At 48.8% G+C, this 18205-nt stretch overlaps 1 protein-coding gene across 2 annotated transcripts in view; it reads left to right on the forward strand.

Annotated features, from left to right (window-relative positions):
- The window catches only part of LOC149457102 (solute carrier family 26 member 6-like), a 72676-nt gene that overhangs the window by 11360 nt on the left and 43111 nt on the right, over positions 1-18205 (forward strand). For both annotated transcript variants that reach the window (XM_089684073.1, XM_089684074.1), the window contains exons 2-5: positions 7523-7685; positions 11665-11804; positions 14667-14777; positions 17242-17408. In XM_089684073.1, the coding sequence (XP_089540199.1) occupies positions 7555-7685; positions 11665-11804; positions 14667-14777; positions 17242-17408 (549 nt within the window). In that variant the 5' untranslated portion in view covers positions 7523-7554. The remainder of the gene's footprint in view (positions 1-7522; positions 7686-11664; positions 11805-14666; positions 14778-17241; positions 17409-18205) is intronic.

Consider the following 18205-nt stretch of genomic DNA (forward strand, 5'->3'; position numbering starts at 1 on the left):
ACAGAAAATGTTTCATTTGGCCATTAGATGGCGCTAAGTAGCATCAGAAATCCCTATGATAATTAGGGTCATGTAGTGGCCAAATAGGGTATTCTCTCTGATTTAAAGCCCATTTCTGGTGAACTTGATAATTCTGTGCCCACACTGCAAAGGTTGATTGCTTTGTGGTCTAAGGCCTCGTTCAGACCTTGCACAGCAGGCATGAGTGTTGCGATTTTGTTTTTTTTGTTTTTTTTTTTTAAACGAGGGCACAATACATGGGGAGTCAGGAGGACACAATACTGAGTTCAGGAGGGCACAGTACAGGGGGAGTCAGGAGGGCACAATACTGAGATCAGAAGGGCACATTTCAGGGGGAGTCAGAAGGGCACAGACCTGAGATCAGAAGGGCACAGTACAGGGGGAGTCAGGAGGGCGCAATACTGAGATCAGGAGGGCACAGTACCGGGGGAGTCAGGAGGGCACAGTACAGGGGGAGTCAGGGGGGCACAATACTGAGATCAGAAGGGCACACTACAGGGGGAGTCAGGAGGACACAATACTGAGATCAGGAGGGCACAGTACTGAGATCAGGAGGGCACAGTACAGGGGGAGTCAGGGGGGCACAATACTGAGATCAGGAGGGCACAGTACAGGGGGAGTCAGGGGGGCACAATACTGAGATCAGGAGGGCACAGTACAGGGGGAGTCAGGGGGGCACAGTACTGAGATCAGGAGGGCACAGTACAGGGGGAGTCAGGGGGGCGCAATACTGAGATCAGGAGGGCACAGTACAGGGGGAGTCAGGAGGGCGCAATACTGAGATCAGAAGGGCACACTACAGGGGGAGTCAGGAGGGCGCAATACTGAGATCAGAAGGGCACACTACAGGGGGAGTCAGGAGGACACAATACTGAGATCAGGAGGGCACAGTACTGAGATCAGGAGGGCACAGTACAGGGGGAGTCAGGGGGGCGCAATACTGAGATCAGGAGGGCACAGTACAGGGGGAGTCAGGAGGGCACAGTACTGAGATCAGGAGGGCACAGTACAGGGGGAGTCAGGGGGGCACAATACTGAGATCAGGAGGGCACAGTACAGGGGGAGTCAGGAGGGCACAGTACTGAGATCAGGAGGGCACAGTACAGGGGGAGTCAGGGGGGCGCAATACTGAGATCAGGAGGGCACACTACAGGGGGAGTCAGGAGGGCGCAATACTGAGATCAGGAGGGCACAGTACAGGGGGAGTCAGGGGGGCGCAATACTGGGATCAGGAGGGCACAGTACAGGGGGAGTCAGGGGGGCGCAATACTGAGATCAGGAGGGCACAGTACAGGGGGAGTCAGGAGGGCGCAATACTGAGATCAGAAGGGCACACTACAGGGGGAGTCAGGAGGACACAATACTGAGATCAGGAGGGCACAGTACAGGGGGAGTCAGGAGGACACAATACTGAGATCAGGAGGGCACAGTACAGGGGGAGTCAGGGGGGCACAATACTGGGATCAGGAGGGCACAGTACAGGGGGAGTCAGGGGGGCACAATACTGAGATCAGGAGGGCACAGTACAGGGGGAGTCAGGAGGGCGCAATACTGAGATCAGAAGGGCACACTACAGGGGGAGTCAGGAGGACACAATACTGAGATCAGGAGGGCACAGTACAGGGGGAGTCAGGAGGACACAATACTGGGATCAGGAGGGCACAGTACAGGGGGAGTCAGGGGGGCACAATACTGGGATCAGGAGGGCACAGTACAGGGGGAGTCAGGGGGGCACAATACTGGGATCAGGAGGGCACAGTACAGGGGGAGTCAGGGGGGCACAATACTGGGATCAGGAGGGCACAGTACAGGGGGAGTCAGGGGGGCACAATACTGGGATCAGGAGGGCACAGTACAGGGGGAGTCAGGGGGGCACAATACTGGGATCAGGAGTGCACAGTACAGGGGGAGTCAGGGGGGCACAATACTGGGATCAGGAGGGCACAGTACAGGGGGAGTCAGGGGGGCACAATACTGAGATCAGGAGGGCACAGTACAGGGGGAGTCAGGGGGGCACAATACTGGGATCAGGAGGGCACAGTACAGGGGGAGTCAGGGGGGCACAATACTGGGATCAGGAGGGCACAGTACAGGGGGAGTCAGGGGGGCACAATACTGGGATCAGGAGGGCACAGTACAGGGGGAGTCAGGAGGGCACAGTACTGAGATCAGGAGGGCACAGTACAGGGGGAGTCAGGGGGGCACAATACTGAGATCAGGAGGGCACAGTACAGGGGGAGTCAGGAGGGCGCAATACTGAGATCAGATGGGCACAGTACAGGGGGAGTCAGGAGGGCGCAATACTGAGATCAGATGGGCATAGTACAGGGGGAGTCAGGAGGGCACAATACTGAGATCAGGGGGGAGTCAGGAGGGCACAATACTGAGATCAGGAGGGCACAGTACAGGGGGAGTCAGGAGGGCACAATACTGAGATCAGGAGGGCACAAATCAGGGGGGAGTCAGGAGGGCACAATACTGAGATCAGGAGGGCACAGTACAGGGGGAGTCAGGGGGGCACAATACTGAGAATAGGAGGGCATAGTATAGGTTCTGGGACACTGGTTGGGCCATCCCGGGACAGCTTAGTAAAAAGCGTGACTGTCCTGGCAAATCAGAACAGCTGGCAAGTATGATGTAATGCAACATTATCATGGGGCCCCTATGCACCTGAAAACCCTGGGCATGCAGTTAGACAGCCCAAGGCTAGACTACTGGGTCAGAGCAACTGCAAAACTGCAGCTCTTGTGGGATGTTCCCAGTCTACAGTGGTCAGGACCGGTCAAAAGACTCAATGATGGACATGGAGGAGTGAAGGCTGGTCTGTGTAGTCCGATCCAATAGAAGAGCTCCTGTAGATTAAATAGCTGAAGAAGTGAATGCTGGTTCTTACAGAAAGGTGTCAGAACACACAGAGCATTGCAGTTTGTTGTGTATGGGGCTGTGTAGCCGCAGACCGGTCAGGATGTCCATGCTGATCCGTGTCCACAGCCAAAAGTGCCTACAATGGGCATGTGAGCCTCATATTGGGACCACGGAGCAATGGAAGAAGGAGGCCTGGTCTGATAACCGAAGATCATTGCCACCTATCTACACAATGATTTGATATTTATATTATCTAACCTGCAATGTCATTAAAGTTAATTACTGCAATTATATAAAAACAGATTAAAAAGGTCACAACACTTTCACTGTAGACAGTAAATACATCGAGCTTCAGAAAACGCCTAAAAACATTGGCACAGACCAATCGCTATCCATTGTGGGCCGTTGGGAGAGTTTGGCCAACAAATATATTATATGGGAAGGGGCCTTTGCGGTAATCTCAGCATTCGGATCCACCTATATGTGCCGACAGATTTTTATTCCCACCTAAAGACCTCATTACGTCCACCTCGAAGCCGACTTGTAATAGATAATTCCGAAGTGTGCATGTCCTACAGGCCAGATTTAAGCCAAGAAGGACCAGGACAGGGGACCCACCAAAATCAAAACTGTAAGTCCGGTTTACTGTTCAATGCATAAGAGTGAATATGAACATGTTTTCTATGTGCCCCTGACAATTGTGGGAGCATTTATTAATACAAAATGCAATGTAGTACCACATGTTTATTTGTTCTGTGCGAATGGGGGAAAAATCAAATGTTACCAGACTATAATCTATTTTTCATTCATTTTCTTCATTCATAAGAATAGCGAGAATAGAGAAATACTGCATTATGACCACTAAATGGAGCTGAGGATCATGCTAATTAAATATTTATTTCCTATGATCATCAGTTCCATCTAGTGGTTATAATGTGGTATTTTTTTTTCCTGACTTGCTCTAATGCAGAGGTCTCCAAACTATGGCCCCCGGGCCACATCCGGCTTGCTATAACATTTTATCCAGCCTGCAGCTAGGGTCAGTGTTGTATCTACAAAGTGCACAGGTTGAGGATTCAGATCAGCAGAGGCTGCCCATGGTCTCTGCGTCTTTAATAGCGGCCCTGATGGAAGGGTGATTCTGATGTAAGGGGACTATAATCAGGACCCTGATGTAAGGGAGCTTCAATGGAAATGCTAATGTAAAGGGGGACTGTGATGTGGACCTTAAGGTAAGGGGGATTCTGATGGACATCCTGATGTAAGGGTTTCTTTGATGGACACCCTGATGTAAGGGGGTTTCTGATGGAGGCCATGATGTAAGGGGGACCCCAATGGGGGATCCTAATGTAAGGGGGGACTGTGGAAGCCTGTTATAAGGGGGGACTCTGATGGGGACCCTGTTGTAAGGGGGGACTCTGATGGGGACCCTGTTGTAAGGGGGACTCTGATGGGGACCCTGTTGTAAGGGGGACTCCAATGGGGACCCTGTTGTAAGGGGGACTCCAATGGGGACCCTGTTGTATGGGGGATTCCAATGGGGACCCTGTTGTAAGGGATTGGGACTCTGATGGAGACCCTGTTGTATGGGGGATTCCAATGGGGACCCTGTTGTATGGGGGATTCCAATGGGGACCCTGTTGTATGGGGGATTCCAATGGGGACCCTGTTGTAAGGGGGACTCCAATGGGGACCCTGTTGTAAGGGGGACTCCAATGGGGACCCTGTTGTAAGGGGGACTCCAATGGGGACCCTGTTGTAAGGGGGACTCCAATGGGGACCCTGTTGTAAGGGGGACTCCAATGGGGACCCTGTTGTAAGGGGGACTCCAATGGGGACCCTGTTGTAAGGGGGACTCCAATGGGGACCCTGTTGTAAGGGGGACTCCAATGGGGACCCTGTTGTAAGGGGGACTCCAATGGGGACCCTGTTGTAAGGGGGACTCCAATGGGGACCCTGTTGTAAGGGGGACTCCAATGGGGACCCTGATGTAAGGGATTGGGACTCTGATGGAGACCCTGTTGTATGGGGGATTCCAATGGGGACCCTGATGTAAGGGATTGGGACTCTGATGGAGACCCTGTTGTATGGGGGATTCCAATGGGGACCCTGTTGTAAGGGATTGGGACTCCGATGGAGACCCTGTTGTAAGGGGGACTCCAATGGGGACCCTGTTGTAAGGGGGACTCCAATGGGGACCCTGTTGTAAGGGGGACTCCAATGGGGACCCTGTTGTAAGGGGGACTCCAATGGGGACCCTGTTGTAAGGGGGACTCCAATGGGGACCCTGTTGTAAGGGGGACTCCAATGGGGACCCTGATGTAAGGGATTGGGACTCTGATGGAGACCCTGTTGTATGGGGGATTCCAATGGGGACCCTGATGTAAGGGATTGGGACTCTGATGGAGACCCTGTTGTATGGGGGATTCCAATGGGGACCCTGTTGTAAGGGATTGGGACTCCGATGGAGACCCTGTTGTATGGGGGACTCCAATGGGGACCCTGTTGTAAGGGGGACTCCAATGGGGACCCTGTTGTAAGGGGGACTCCAATGGGGACCCTGTTGTAAGGGGGACTCCAATGGGGACCCTGTTGTAAGGGGGACTCCAATGGGGACCCTGTTGTAAGGGGGACTGTGATGGAGACCCTGATTTAAGGGGAACTTCAATAGGGATCCTAATGTAAGGGGTGGACTCTGAATGGTACACTGAATTAAGGTGGGACTCTGAAGGAGACCCTGATATAAGGAAGCACTCTGATGGGATTCTGATGTAAGTGGTTCTCTGATGGGGACCGTGATGTAAAGGGGGAATCTGATGGGGAAACCTGATGTATTTGGGGACTCTTATGTAAAACGAATTTTGATAGGGACACCTGATGTAAGAGGGCTCTGATGAGGACATTGATGTAAGGAGGGCTCTGGTGGGGACACTGATGTAAGGAGGACCCTGGTGGGGACCCTGATGTGAGGGAAACTCTAATTGGAACCCTGAGTTAAGGGGGGACTCATCCATTTATAAAACTGATTTTGTTCTGATGAATATTTATAAAATATACAGAGTGGCTCTCATACTGGAAAAGTTTGGAGATCTCAGCTCTTATAAATAAATAAAATTCAACCTACATAGAAAACAGTCGAGTAACATTTGATTCTGCCCCCATTTGCACAGAAAACGTTGTTTCACAGGACGAAATGCTCTGCAAATTGTTCGAAAAGCATTCCTAATGTAGAAGAGGTTGCTGACCCCTGCTATGAGTGACAGCTCTGAGTCTGCTGGGGCTGCTGTCAGAAATCCCGGGGCCCCATACAGCCAACCTGACAGTTTACAGTAAACATCATAGGACCAGGCGTCCCAACATATCAAAGCGGGCAAAGGGCAGAACCACTAACCTGCAAGGACCGCATGGGCCCCAATTTCTTCAAACAAACGAGTGCGTTGCTAAATCACCAAATAAAATAAATAAGTAAAATACAAGCTACGAGGCTGCTGCCCACGCAGAAGAGTGTTCCCAGCACTAATCAAAAACAAAAAAATATGTAAATGTGTAGCGCTGCCTCTAAATAATATATAAACACCACAAATGATGTACAAATGACAGTAGTACATAACCAAAACTACAGTGCTGTGAAATAGACAATTAAAAGTATAAAATAAAAAATTCACAGTACCATTCTATACTGGTTATGCCAACGTCACTGGATATATCTACTGATTTTTTTTTTTTTAAATTTCCTTTGTGTTATGGTTGTGTTGGGAAATTTCTCTGTAGAAAAACTTTAACTGAAACAGATTGAATGAATATTTTAATAATAAAGTAATTGTTTCTTTTCTTTTTTTTTTTTTATCTTTCAACTACTCTCTTGGTTGCCTTGAAAATCCACAATAGAAGGAAAAGGAAGAATTGATTGTGCATATAACAGGGATGGCGGCAACCACAGCCTCAACCGCAATCGCAGCCACAGCCCCAACCACAGCCCCAACCACAGCCCCAACCACAGCCCCAACCACAGCCCCAACCACAGCCCCAACCACAGCTTCAGCCCCAACCACAGCCCCAGCCACAGCCCCAGCCCCAGCCCCAGCCACAGCCCCAGCCACAGCCCCAACCACAACCCCAGCCACAGCCCCAACCCCAGCCCCAGCCCCAACCACAGACCCAGCCACAGCTTCAGCCCCAGCCACAGCTTCAGCCCCAGCCACAGCCTCAACCGCAACCACAGCCCCAGCCACAGCTTCAGCCCCAGCCACAGCTTCAACCCCAACCACAGCCCCAACCCCAACCACAGCCTCAACCGCAACCACAGCCCCAACCACAGCTTCAGTCCCAGCCCCAGCCTCAACCGAAACCACAGCCCCAACCACAACCCCAACGACAGCCACAGCCACAGCCCCAACCACAGCCACAACCCCAACTCCAACCCCAACCTCAACCACAGCCCCAACCACAGCGACTTGTAATAAGTAGCTCCATTCTTTCAAAGAGGACAAAGCAATCCCTTCCAGGTCTCCTGTATGACATCAGATGGTTCATTAATATTGAATAATGAATTCTGTTTTCTGTATCTGTACTTTGCACACAACTCTTCTGTTTATTCCGTCGGCTTCTAACAAAGATTCACCCTATTTTTTGGAAGCTTTGTGATTAGAGGGTGTACCACAACCCAGAATGGCCAACCCTCCCGGTCCTGAGCATGTACCGAAGCAGCTGGCGCTGAGTGAAGCTGAACTGGAGGAACTCGCTCCCAGATCTCAGGATTCTGGACCACGACTGCTCTCCAGAATGAAGAAGAGACTCCGGTGAGCGCTAACGTACTAACATGGCATGCACCCGCTATACCACTTATAGCGCCGCTCTGGGGCGGACTGAAAACTCATGGGGCCCCCGGGCAATAGGGGATCATGGGGCCCCTGTGTCCTTGCCCAAACTCAAAAAAGCCTATGAAAAAGGTACCAGGGGCATCTCATAGGGCTCCCTACTGACCCTGGGCCCTCGGGCAGTGCCCGAGTTTCCAAATGGTCAGTCCGCCCCTGGCGCCGCTCATCTCTATATCAATCTCTGTGATTAAGCCCCTGATTGGCGGGGCGATATGCATCAGGAGGAGCTCAAAGCTGAGGCCGTTCACATTTCTTTTCTCCTATTGAGCTAGTGGTGTGCGGTGTATTTGGTCCCCTCATAGCATGAACCCGGGCAAATTGCAAACATCTCTCATCTACACTGTATCTGCCAGGAGCTGGACAAAAAAAATTGTAAGGTAAAAAAATGTGCAGTTACAGGGAAATAGGCCTTCAGAAGAATATACACATAAATTCATTTGACTAGAACAGGGATCTGCAACCTTTCTATACAAAGGACTTTAGGGGCTGGACTGTGGCCAGTGGGATTAAATAGTGCCCCATCATTGGTGTTAGTGGGAGGAATAGTGCCCCATCATTGGTATCAGTGGGGGGAATAGTGCCCCATCATTGGTATCAGTGGGGGGAATAGTGTCCCATCATTGGTATTAGTAGGAGGAATAGTGCCCCATCATTGGTGTCAGAGAGAGAAATAGTGCCCCATCATTGGTATCACTGGGAGGAATAGTGTACCATCATTGGTATTAGTGGGAGGAATAGTGCCCCATCATTGGTGTCAGTGGGAGGAATAGTGCCCATCATTGGTGTTAGTGGGAGGAATAGTGTCCCATCATTGGTGACAGTGGGAGGAATAGTGCCCCATCATTGATATTAGTGGGAGGAATAGTGCCCCATCATTGGTGTCAGTGGGAGGAATAGTGCCCCATCATTGATATTAGTGGGAGGAATAGTGCCCCATCATTGGTGTCAGTGGGAGGAATAATGCCCCATCATTGGTGTCAGTGGGAGGAATAGTGCACCATCATTGATATTAGTGGGAGGAATAGTGCCCCATCATTGGTGTCAGTGGGAGGAATAGTGCCCCATCATTGGTGTCAGTGGGAGGAATAGTGCCCCATCATTGGTGTCGGTGGGAGGAATAGTGCCCCATCATTGGTGTCGGTGGGAGGAATAGTGCCCCATCATTGGTGTCGGTGGGAGGAATAGTGCCCCATCATTGGTGTTAGTGGGAGGAATAGTGCCCCATCATTGGTGTCAGTGGGAGGAATAGTGCCCCATCATTGGTGTCAGTGGGAGGAATAGTGCCCTATCATTGGTGTCTGTGGGATGGAATTGTGTGCCATTATTGGTATTAGTGGGAAGGATAGTGTCCCAATATTGGTGTCAGTGGAAAGATTAGTACCCCATCATTGTTGACTGTGGGAGGAATAGTACCTAATCTTTGATGTCAGTTGGAGGAATAGTGCCCCATTGTTGGTATCAGTGAGAAGGAATAGTGCCCCATCATTGGCATCAATGGAAGGAAAAATGAGCCATCATTGATATCAGTGGAAGGAACCATGCCCCATCGTCGATATTAGAGGGAGGAGTCCCATCATTGGTGTCTGTGGGAGGAATAGTACCCTATCTTTTGTGTCAGTCAGAGGAATGGTGCCCCATTGTTGGTGTCAGTGGGAGGAATAGTACCCCATCGTTGGTGTCAGTGGGAGGAATAGTGCCCCATCATTGGTGTCAGTGGGAGGGATAGTGCCCCATCGTTGGTGTCAGTGGGAGGGATAGTGCCCCATCGTTGGTGTCAGTGGGAGGAATAGTGCCCCATCGTTGGTGTCAGTGGGAGGAATAGTGCCCCATCATTGGTATCAGTGGAAGGAATAGTGCCCCATCATTGGTATCAGTGGAAGGAATAGTGCCCCATCATTGGTATCAGTGGAAGGAATAGTGCCCCATCATTGGTATCAGTGGAAGGAATAGTGCCCCATCATTGGTATCAGTGGAAGGAATAGTGCCCCATCTTTTGTGTCAGTGGGAGGAATAGTGCACCATCTTTTGTGTCAGTGGGAGGAATAGTGCACCATCTTTTGTGTCAGTGGGAGGAATAGTGCACCATCTTTTGTGTCAGTGGGAGGAATAGTGCACCATCATTGGTGTCAGTGGGAGGAATAGTGCCCAATCACTGGTATCAGTGAAAGGGATAGTGCACCATCATTGGTATCAGTGGAAGGCATAATGCTCCATTATTGGTGTCAGTAGAATGAATTATGCTTCATCGTTGGTGTCAGTGGAAAGAATTATGCTCCAGTGGCGGCTTGTTAGACCACAATCCCTAGCTTCAGCGTGCTGTTCTGCATGTTTGGTTACATGCATTTGTAATACATTTCCAGCATGTTTGCAGTACGTTGGGGTGTGTTTGCGGTGTGTTTTTCGCAGTTATTTATGAAAACACATTAAACTGCATCTGGTGTAAACGAGCCCACAGTGTCAAGGAAAATACGCAATGGGGTCTGAGGCTCAACCAGAAAACTATCCACATGGAGTTTACATGTTCCCCCTGTGCTTGCATGGGTTTGCTCTTCTGGACACTCTGGTTTCCTCCCACACTTCAAAGACATGTTTGCAGGATACTTGGCTTCTATCTAAATTTGCCCTAGTACAGTTGCAAGAAAAAGTATGTGAACCCCTTGGGATTACGTGGAGTTTTGCATGAATTGGGCATAAAATGTGCTCTGAACGTCATCTAAGTCACAACAATAGAAGAACACAGTCTGCTGAACATAATACTGCACAAACATTAGATGTTGCCATGGTTTAATTGCACATAACATGTAAACATTCACAGTGCAGGGAGGAAAAAGTATGTGAGGCCCTAGCTTAATGACTTCTCCCAGAGATAATTGGAGCCAGGAGTGAGCCAACCTTGACTCCAATCAGTGTGATGATATTGGATGTGTTGCTGACAGCTGTCCTGCCCTTAAAAAACACACACCTGTTTTGGGTTTACTGGTTTCAAGAAGCACTGTCTGATGTGAACCATGCCTCGCAGAAAAGAGCTCTCAGAAGACCTACGATCAAGAATTGTTGACTTGCATGAAGCTGGAAATGGTTACAAAAGTATCTCCAAAAGCCTTGATGTCCATGTGTCCACGGTAAGACAGATTGTCTACAAATGGAGAAAGTTTAGCACTGTTGCTACTCTCCCTAGGCGTGGTCGTCCTGTAAAAATGTTATGTGCAATTAAACCATAGCAACATCTAATGTTTGTGTAGTATTATGTTCAGCAGACTGTGTTCTTCTATTGTTGTGACTTAGATGACGTTCAGAGCACATTTTATGCCCAATTCATTCAAAACTCCATGTAATCCCAAGGGGTTCACATACTTTTTCTTGCAACTGTAAGTGTGTGTGTCTGGGGGAAAGGGATCGCGATCTGTTCAAATCAATCATTCTGTTTTGGGTTTCTGTACACTTTCCAGCTGCTGCAGGCTGGCAGTGGATGGTGGTAATAACACTAGCTCTGCACATACAAAGTCTTGACTCTGGAAATGAATGTTACATTTAGTGAACACGTATAAATAGTTTTAAGTTGGCAGTTTTCCCGATCCAGAATCCCATTCCATACAATATTTAAGATACATCTGTGTTTCCATTATTCATATATTACTTTATATGTGTTTATTACTTCTTTATCACATTGCTGGTAATGTGACAGGAGGATTGCCTACCCCAGACATATGTCGGTGTAGCCGGGGTGGAATTCTCACAGCACCGGAGGTTTTAGCTCCAACAACTGAGCTGTGTCTATTCCCTGACGTCTCCTCATTTCCACCCACTGTTATAATCCGGCTTAGTGGGGGAATACTGCGGAGATAATTCTAGGTGCGCCTAATAACCTGCTTTGCTCACGCTGCATTTCTTTGTATTCCAGATGTTCTGGGACGGTGGTGAAATCCCTTCTCCTGAAACTTATTCCGATACTTAGCTGGCTGCCGCGATATCCTGTCAAAGAGTGGCTGGTGGGGGATATAATATCCGGGATCAGCGTTGGTATCATCCAACTACCACAAGGTACAGAATTCAGGCTATAAAGAGAACCGGTCATGATTGGGTTTATACAAGAATATGAGTATTCAGACTAAAATGGTTACAGATTTGCCCCATTAGATTTACATTGACCCTCTAGCTTGAGAGATGGGTTCAGCGATCACCTGAAATCTGAGAGTTGCTGCACTGTCTACTTCCTGACTTCAGTCATTGCCTCCCACCTTCTAATTGTGTAAAATGCTACCCCATGTGTGTCATATTGTTATGCTACCCCCTGGTAGGCTTATCCAAGTAAGTTGGTATCACATACCTGGTGTTAGAGACCAATGGAGAGAGGGCTTCCCTTGCGGCTGAGGTCCAGACTTCCCTGGATATGGGACAGAAGGAGTCAGCCCCACGGGTCGCCTGTAGGAACACTTGTCAAAGGTACACCCAGGAGCACAGCTGATGTACTGGAATGATGTCTGCAGACAGGTGGTGCCCGTGAGAGGTATGCAGGCCTTCAGGGTAGCAGAGGACCACAGAGTAGTAGGTTCAAAGCCAAGGTCAGATGCCAGGTGGAGATTGGAGCAGAAGTAGTCATTAGGATAGCCAGGGTCATACACAGGAGAGCGGGTGAGAATATCTATTAGCCAAGCCGAGGTCAGATCAGGAGAGCGGGTGAGAATATCTATTAGCCAAGCCGAGGTCCGATCAGGAGAGCGGGTGAGAATATCTATTAGCCAAGCCGAGGTCAGATCAGGAGAGCGGGTGAGAATATCTATTAGCCAAGCCGAGGTCAGGTCAGGAGAGCGGGTGAGAATATCTATTAGCCAAGCCGAGGTCCGGTTAGGAGAGCGGGTGAGAATATCTATTAGCCAAGCCGAGGTCAGATCAGGAGAGCAGGTGAGAATATCCGTTCGCCAAGCCAGGGTTAGATCAGGAGTCAGGCAGAGAACACAGGCCTAGGAACAAGCCAAATTGGTAACAGGAGATCACAGTAGCAAGGGAACACGGACAAAGGTACTGGGGAGTCAGGGATCAACCAGCAATTTGAGGGAGAGATGGGCTTCCTTATAAAGGCTGTCTGCCGCCAAACTGAGCTAATGCGTGCGTAACTATGCGCCAGTGCGCATGCGTGTTCCGACTCGCGTCCATGCGCCAATGTGCATAGATTTTCACCAGCGTGCATTTCTGCGGCCATGCAAGGTACTGGCAGCAATGCCAGGTCCCTGAGTACCTCTGCTGTGGACAGAGCCCTGACAGTTGGCTGTCACCATAAAAAGTATGATTGGCCTGAAACCCTAAATGCCCCTGGTTTTCTTTGTTGCATACTAGTACCTAGGATTGCCTCACTAAGGAGCTGCTAAACATAGGAGCTATGGTGCAGAGACTGTTCACAGAGTGACAGGCAAAAGAACAGTCCGGTCCAGGAAGAGGTCAAGGCAGGCAAGACAGTAGTCCGATCCAGGTAAAGGTCATGGCAGGCAACAGAGTAGACAGGTCCAAGCAGAGGTCGAGGCAGGCATGAGAGTAGACAAGTTCAAGCAGAGGTTGAGGCAGGCAAGAGTGTAGTCAGATCCAGGCAGAGGTCAAGACAGGAAAAAAAGTAGTCGGGTCCAGGCAGAAGTCAAGGCAAGCAAAAGAGTAGTTAAGTCCAGGCAGAGGTCAAGGCATGCAGCAGGAAAAAGAGTAGTGAGGTCCAGGCAGAGGTCGAGGAAGGCATGAGGGTAGATAAGTCCAGGCAGAACCTGTGGCAGGCAAAAGAGTAGTCAGATCCAGGCAAGAGGTCAAGGCAGGCAACTGGAAAGAGAGTGGACAGGTTCAGGCAGAGGCCAAGGCAGGTAGGCAAAAAAGTAGTCAGGCCCAGACAGAGGTCAAGGCAGGCAAGAAAGTATTTAGGTCAGAGGAAGGGGTCAAGTCAGGCAACTGGCAAGAGAGTAGTCAGGGCCAGGCAGAAGCCAAGGCAAGCAAAAACGTAGTCGGCCAAGGCAGAAGTTGAGGCAGGCAAAAGAGAATTCAGGTCAAGGCAGAGGTAAAGGCAGGCAGCAGACAAGAGAGTAGTCAGACCTAGGCAGGGGTTAATGCAGGAAAGAAAGTATTCTGGCCCAGGTAGAGGGCAGGCTGTCCTCAAGAGAGTAGTCAGGACCAGGCAGAGGTTGAGGCAGGCAAAGAAGTAGTCAGGTCAAGGCAGGCAGCAGACAAGAGAGTAGTCAGGTCCAGACAGAGTTCAAGGCAGGCAAGAAAGTATTCAGTTCTAGGCAGAGGTCAAGGCAGGCAAGTGAGTATTCAGGTCCAGGTAGGTGTCAAGGCAGTGATAGGCAAGTGAATAGAGGCAGAGGTTGAAGCAGGCAACAGAGTAGTCAGGTCCAGGCAGGGGTTGCAGTAGGCAAGAGAGTATTCAGATCCAGGCAGAGGTCAAGAATATAGTCAAGTCCAGGCAGGGGTCACAACAGGCAAGAGAGTAGTCAGGTCCAAGCAGGTTTTGAGGCAGGTGAGAGGATAGTCAGGTCAGGCAATCCGGGTCAGCAATTGGCAGGTAATGGCACATTTTGTATCCTGGAAGTGCTGAAGTTCTTGGGAATCCCAGAGATCTTGAGGACCCTGAACATTCTGGAAGTATAAGCATCGTAACACATATCATAGTTTACATAACCTCTTTACATCATTGACACCATTTTAGAATCTGGGAGACAGCCCAGGTAATTCACAAGGCAGCGATTCAGGTGACACCTGACCACTAAATATCAAGGTTCTTCTTCATTGGTCTGTTAAATAAGAAGTCTGCATCTCCCACCACGTTACAGAATGTTTGAGGACAGGCAAAAGTCTTAGAAGATGTGTAGTTTGTTGCCAAAGTATAAATCTATATAATTTCCATGTGGTTTCTGTGTTGGTGTTGTGTAGGGTTAGCGTACGCCCTGCTGGCCGGAGTCCCCCCAGTCTTTGGTCTGTACTCCTCATTCTATCCTGTACTTCTTTACTGCATATTCGGCACATCCCGACACATCTCTGCAGGTAAGTACAGTGTTCTAGGTTTCTGTATGCTTCATGTTTGCCAATAAAATTCTATAAAAATAATTGAAAGCAGTTTGTGACACGTTTTACCTGTTCTACCACATTATATGGCGTAAAGTTCATGTACTCCTATCTGGTGTGGTTCCCCACTAACATACCACTCTGTGATCCAATGCCGGTCCTCCAGTGCCCGGGACATCAAGGATATGCCCCTAGATGTGTGTCAAAGGGCCCTGGGCTCACAGGAGAATGCTGCAGGGAACAGCACTCATACCATTATGTTAGCCTTCAGGATTGCCCATTGCTGGAGAAAGAAGAGGATCCCTAATGTATACTTACCAACATTATGGGCCCGGAATCCCTCCACTTTTCTGGTCGGTAGAACAAAAACCATGCCCACCTTGTAGGTTCATCCTGCCCACACCCTTCCTCTAAATTTACATGGACAGTGTTGGGAATGCAACAGCATATACTATAATGTACTATATATAGTATTGTATGTTAATATCACTTGACCAGTAGATGGCACTGTACACTAAGGTTACCAGTTGTGCATATGTGTAAAACTTGTTGGTTCTCTCTCTTCCTCTCTTCAGGAAGTAAGATGTCTGCTATCACTGTCTGCTGAAATGTGCTCTGTATGATTTGTAACTTAAGTCACACAAGTAAAACAGAATTCTGCCTCATCACAAGCTACCAGTGTCTTTAACACATAACCAACAGACAGCCCACCATTCTTCCGTTATGGGTTGGTCCCACCCAGACCCTGTCTCTTAATATGCAGGGGCTGCCCACTTGGGGATCTCAGTGCTGATATGAATGCCTTTTTGATTTACTCTGCATGTGCCGTAATTCCTTTGGATAAGGGGGTACCACCAGTCCTGTAAGTGGCCCAGGCCAGCAGAGGGGGCCCAGCTTCCTGGTTGAATCAGATATGGGCAGGGATGGTGATTGGCACGGCGGGGGGTGGGGGGCAAGTACTGGAACCGATCCCCTGTATGGCTCTCTCTGCAGTAGCTGAAAGCTGGCTTCATGTCCCTCCCACTGGCTTTCAGCTGCTGCAGAGAAAGCCATACAGGAGATATGTTCCAGTAACTGCTCCCCCCCCCCCCACCACACCACTCATTACCCTCCATGTTCACCATATGTCCCCCCCCCCCAGGCCCCTCTATGTGCCCCCTACCCCAAAAGTGCTGCCAGTTTCCCTCTTTCCCACCAGCAGCTGCAAGCACATAATAGGATCCTTCAGGATGGAGTGAGGGGGAAGGGTCCGGTAAATATGGCACATTTATCAGCCCCTTTCTTTCCTGAATGAACACAATGAGTGATCTGTATTAATCACTCGCCGTGTTCATTCATAACTGAAGCATGATAAACTTTTTTGTTTTTTTGGGAAAGGGGGGGGGGGGGGGCTGTCAGGTTGGCTGTATGAGGCCCTGTGGTTTCCAACAGCAGCCCTGCGTAATGCTAACAAGGTTGATGCTGTGATTCCTGGACATGGCCCTGGACACAACATTGGCAGGACAGAGCAACTAGATGCTGGGCTCTTATGTGACTGGATCAAAGACCCATAAATAAAGGTAGAGGGAGGGAAAACTGGGGGATGGGGGTTCAAATAAGCTGGAACTATGCTTTCAAATGGTAAAAATCTGTCCTAAGTGCAGACACCACAATCTGGATAACTCTTGGCTAAGAACTGTCAACTGCCATTCCATTCTCTAGTATGAGTACCTGTACTGGGTCACTAAGCAGTGTTGTTAGATATTGGAATGGCAGTTGATGGAACATTAAAGTGGTCGTAAACCCCCAGTGAAGTGACTGGCCTCACATTCTTCTACATCAGTTGTACCTGTTTATCTGCAGTCTTCTCTTCTCAACATCCATTCAAAATGTATATAATTTATAAAGCTTGTCTGAGAGTTCAGAAAAAAGGGGGTCGGAGAGCTGAAGTTACACTCACTCAGTGCGTAGAGCTCTGAGAGCTGATTTGGAGGGGAGGGACACACACCCTCCTTCACACATCACACAGAAACAGAGCTGAGGCTGTCAATCACAGGCTGTGTGCTGACCCCCACCCTGTCACCATTTCTTTTCTCTCTCCTGGTGTCAGGAAAACTTGCCAAAGTGATTCATGCAAATAGCAGAGGAACAAAGCAGCAGACTGAAAAGACACTTGGTGCTTTGGATTGAGACAAATGCCCACTGTAGAGGTGCTTTGGATTGAGACAAATGCCCACTGTAGAGGGATATGCGTTGTTCATATTTCATGATTGAGGTTTGCAACCACTTTAAGGAAAATGTATGTGTGTACAATAAAGGTATCACGTTTTTTTTTTGTGTGTGGAACACAGGTTTAGATGGCTGTAAAGCGCTGCGCAAACGGTATAATAATATATTAATTATACGTCTTGAACTTTAAATGCGTTGTCAGCATTTTTGCCCTTTCTTTCCCCTCCCCCTGCAGGGACCTTCGCTGTCATCTCTGTGATGGTCGGAAGTGTGACGGAGTCCCTGGCACCATCTGACAGTTTTCTTCTGCCGGGCAATGACTCGAAGGTGGATGAGGAAGAGAGGGATGCTGCCAGGGTTCAGGTGGCATCAGCCTTAACCTTGTTGGTTGGAATATTTCAAGTGAGGATTGCATCATATTGGTGTTTTTTTATATAAATTTTTTTTTCTTTATATGATTTTTTTTTTTTTAACAAGTGAAGTTTATTCATAGAGGCAGAACATATAAGCAGCAAGAAAACAAAATAAAAGTGCAGCGCTAGAAAAAAAAATAAATGTGTCACAATAGATAAAAGTGATCAAAAAAAGTCCCAACAACGGTGACCTAGGGTAACAATGCACACTAACCAGAAGTGCACATTATAAGTGCAATGTAGAAAAGATGGAGTTCATAGAGTAGTCATCAGCATGGAAAGGGTAGATGCATTCCCTTGGTCAGAGAAGATCCTCACGATGGTACAGAGCTGAGCAGAAGAAATCCACTAGATGGTAGAAAACGATCACTGCTCCACTCAAAAGAGCACTGTTCCTCCACTGTGCAAAAATGATATCTGGGAGAGCACAGAGAAACACACATGTGAAAGAACAGCAAGGAGTGGGGAGCACCTTTTCTCCCAGATATCGTTTTTGCACAGTGGAGGAACAGTGCTCTTTTGAGTGGAGCAGTGATCGTTTTCTACCATCTAGTGGATTTCTTCTGCCCAGCTCTGTACCATCGTGAGGATCTTCTCTGACCAAGGGAATGCATCTACCCTTTCCATGCTGATGACTACTCTATGAACTCCATCTTTTCTACATTGCACTTATAATGTGCACTTCTGGTTAGTGTGCATTGTTACCCTAGGTCACCGTTGTTGGGACTTTTTTTGATCACTTTTATCTATTGTGACACATTTATATTTTTTTCTAGCGCTGCACTT

Source organism: Staurois parvus, unplaced genomic scaffold (genome assembly GCF_062004578.1).
Source record: "Staurois parvus isolate SC_StPar_1 unplaced genomic scaffold, SC_StPar_1.0 ptg000335l, whole genome shotgun sequence".
Classification (NCBI taxonomy): Eukaryota; Metazoa; Chordata; class Amphibia; order Anura; family Ranidae; genus Staurois; species Staurois parvus.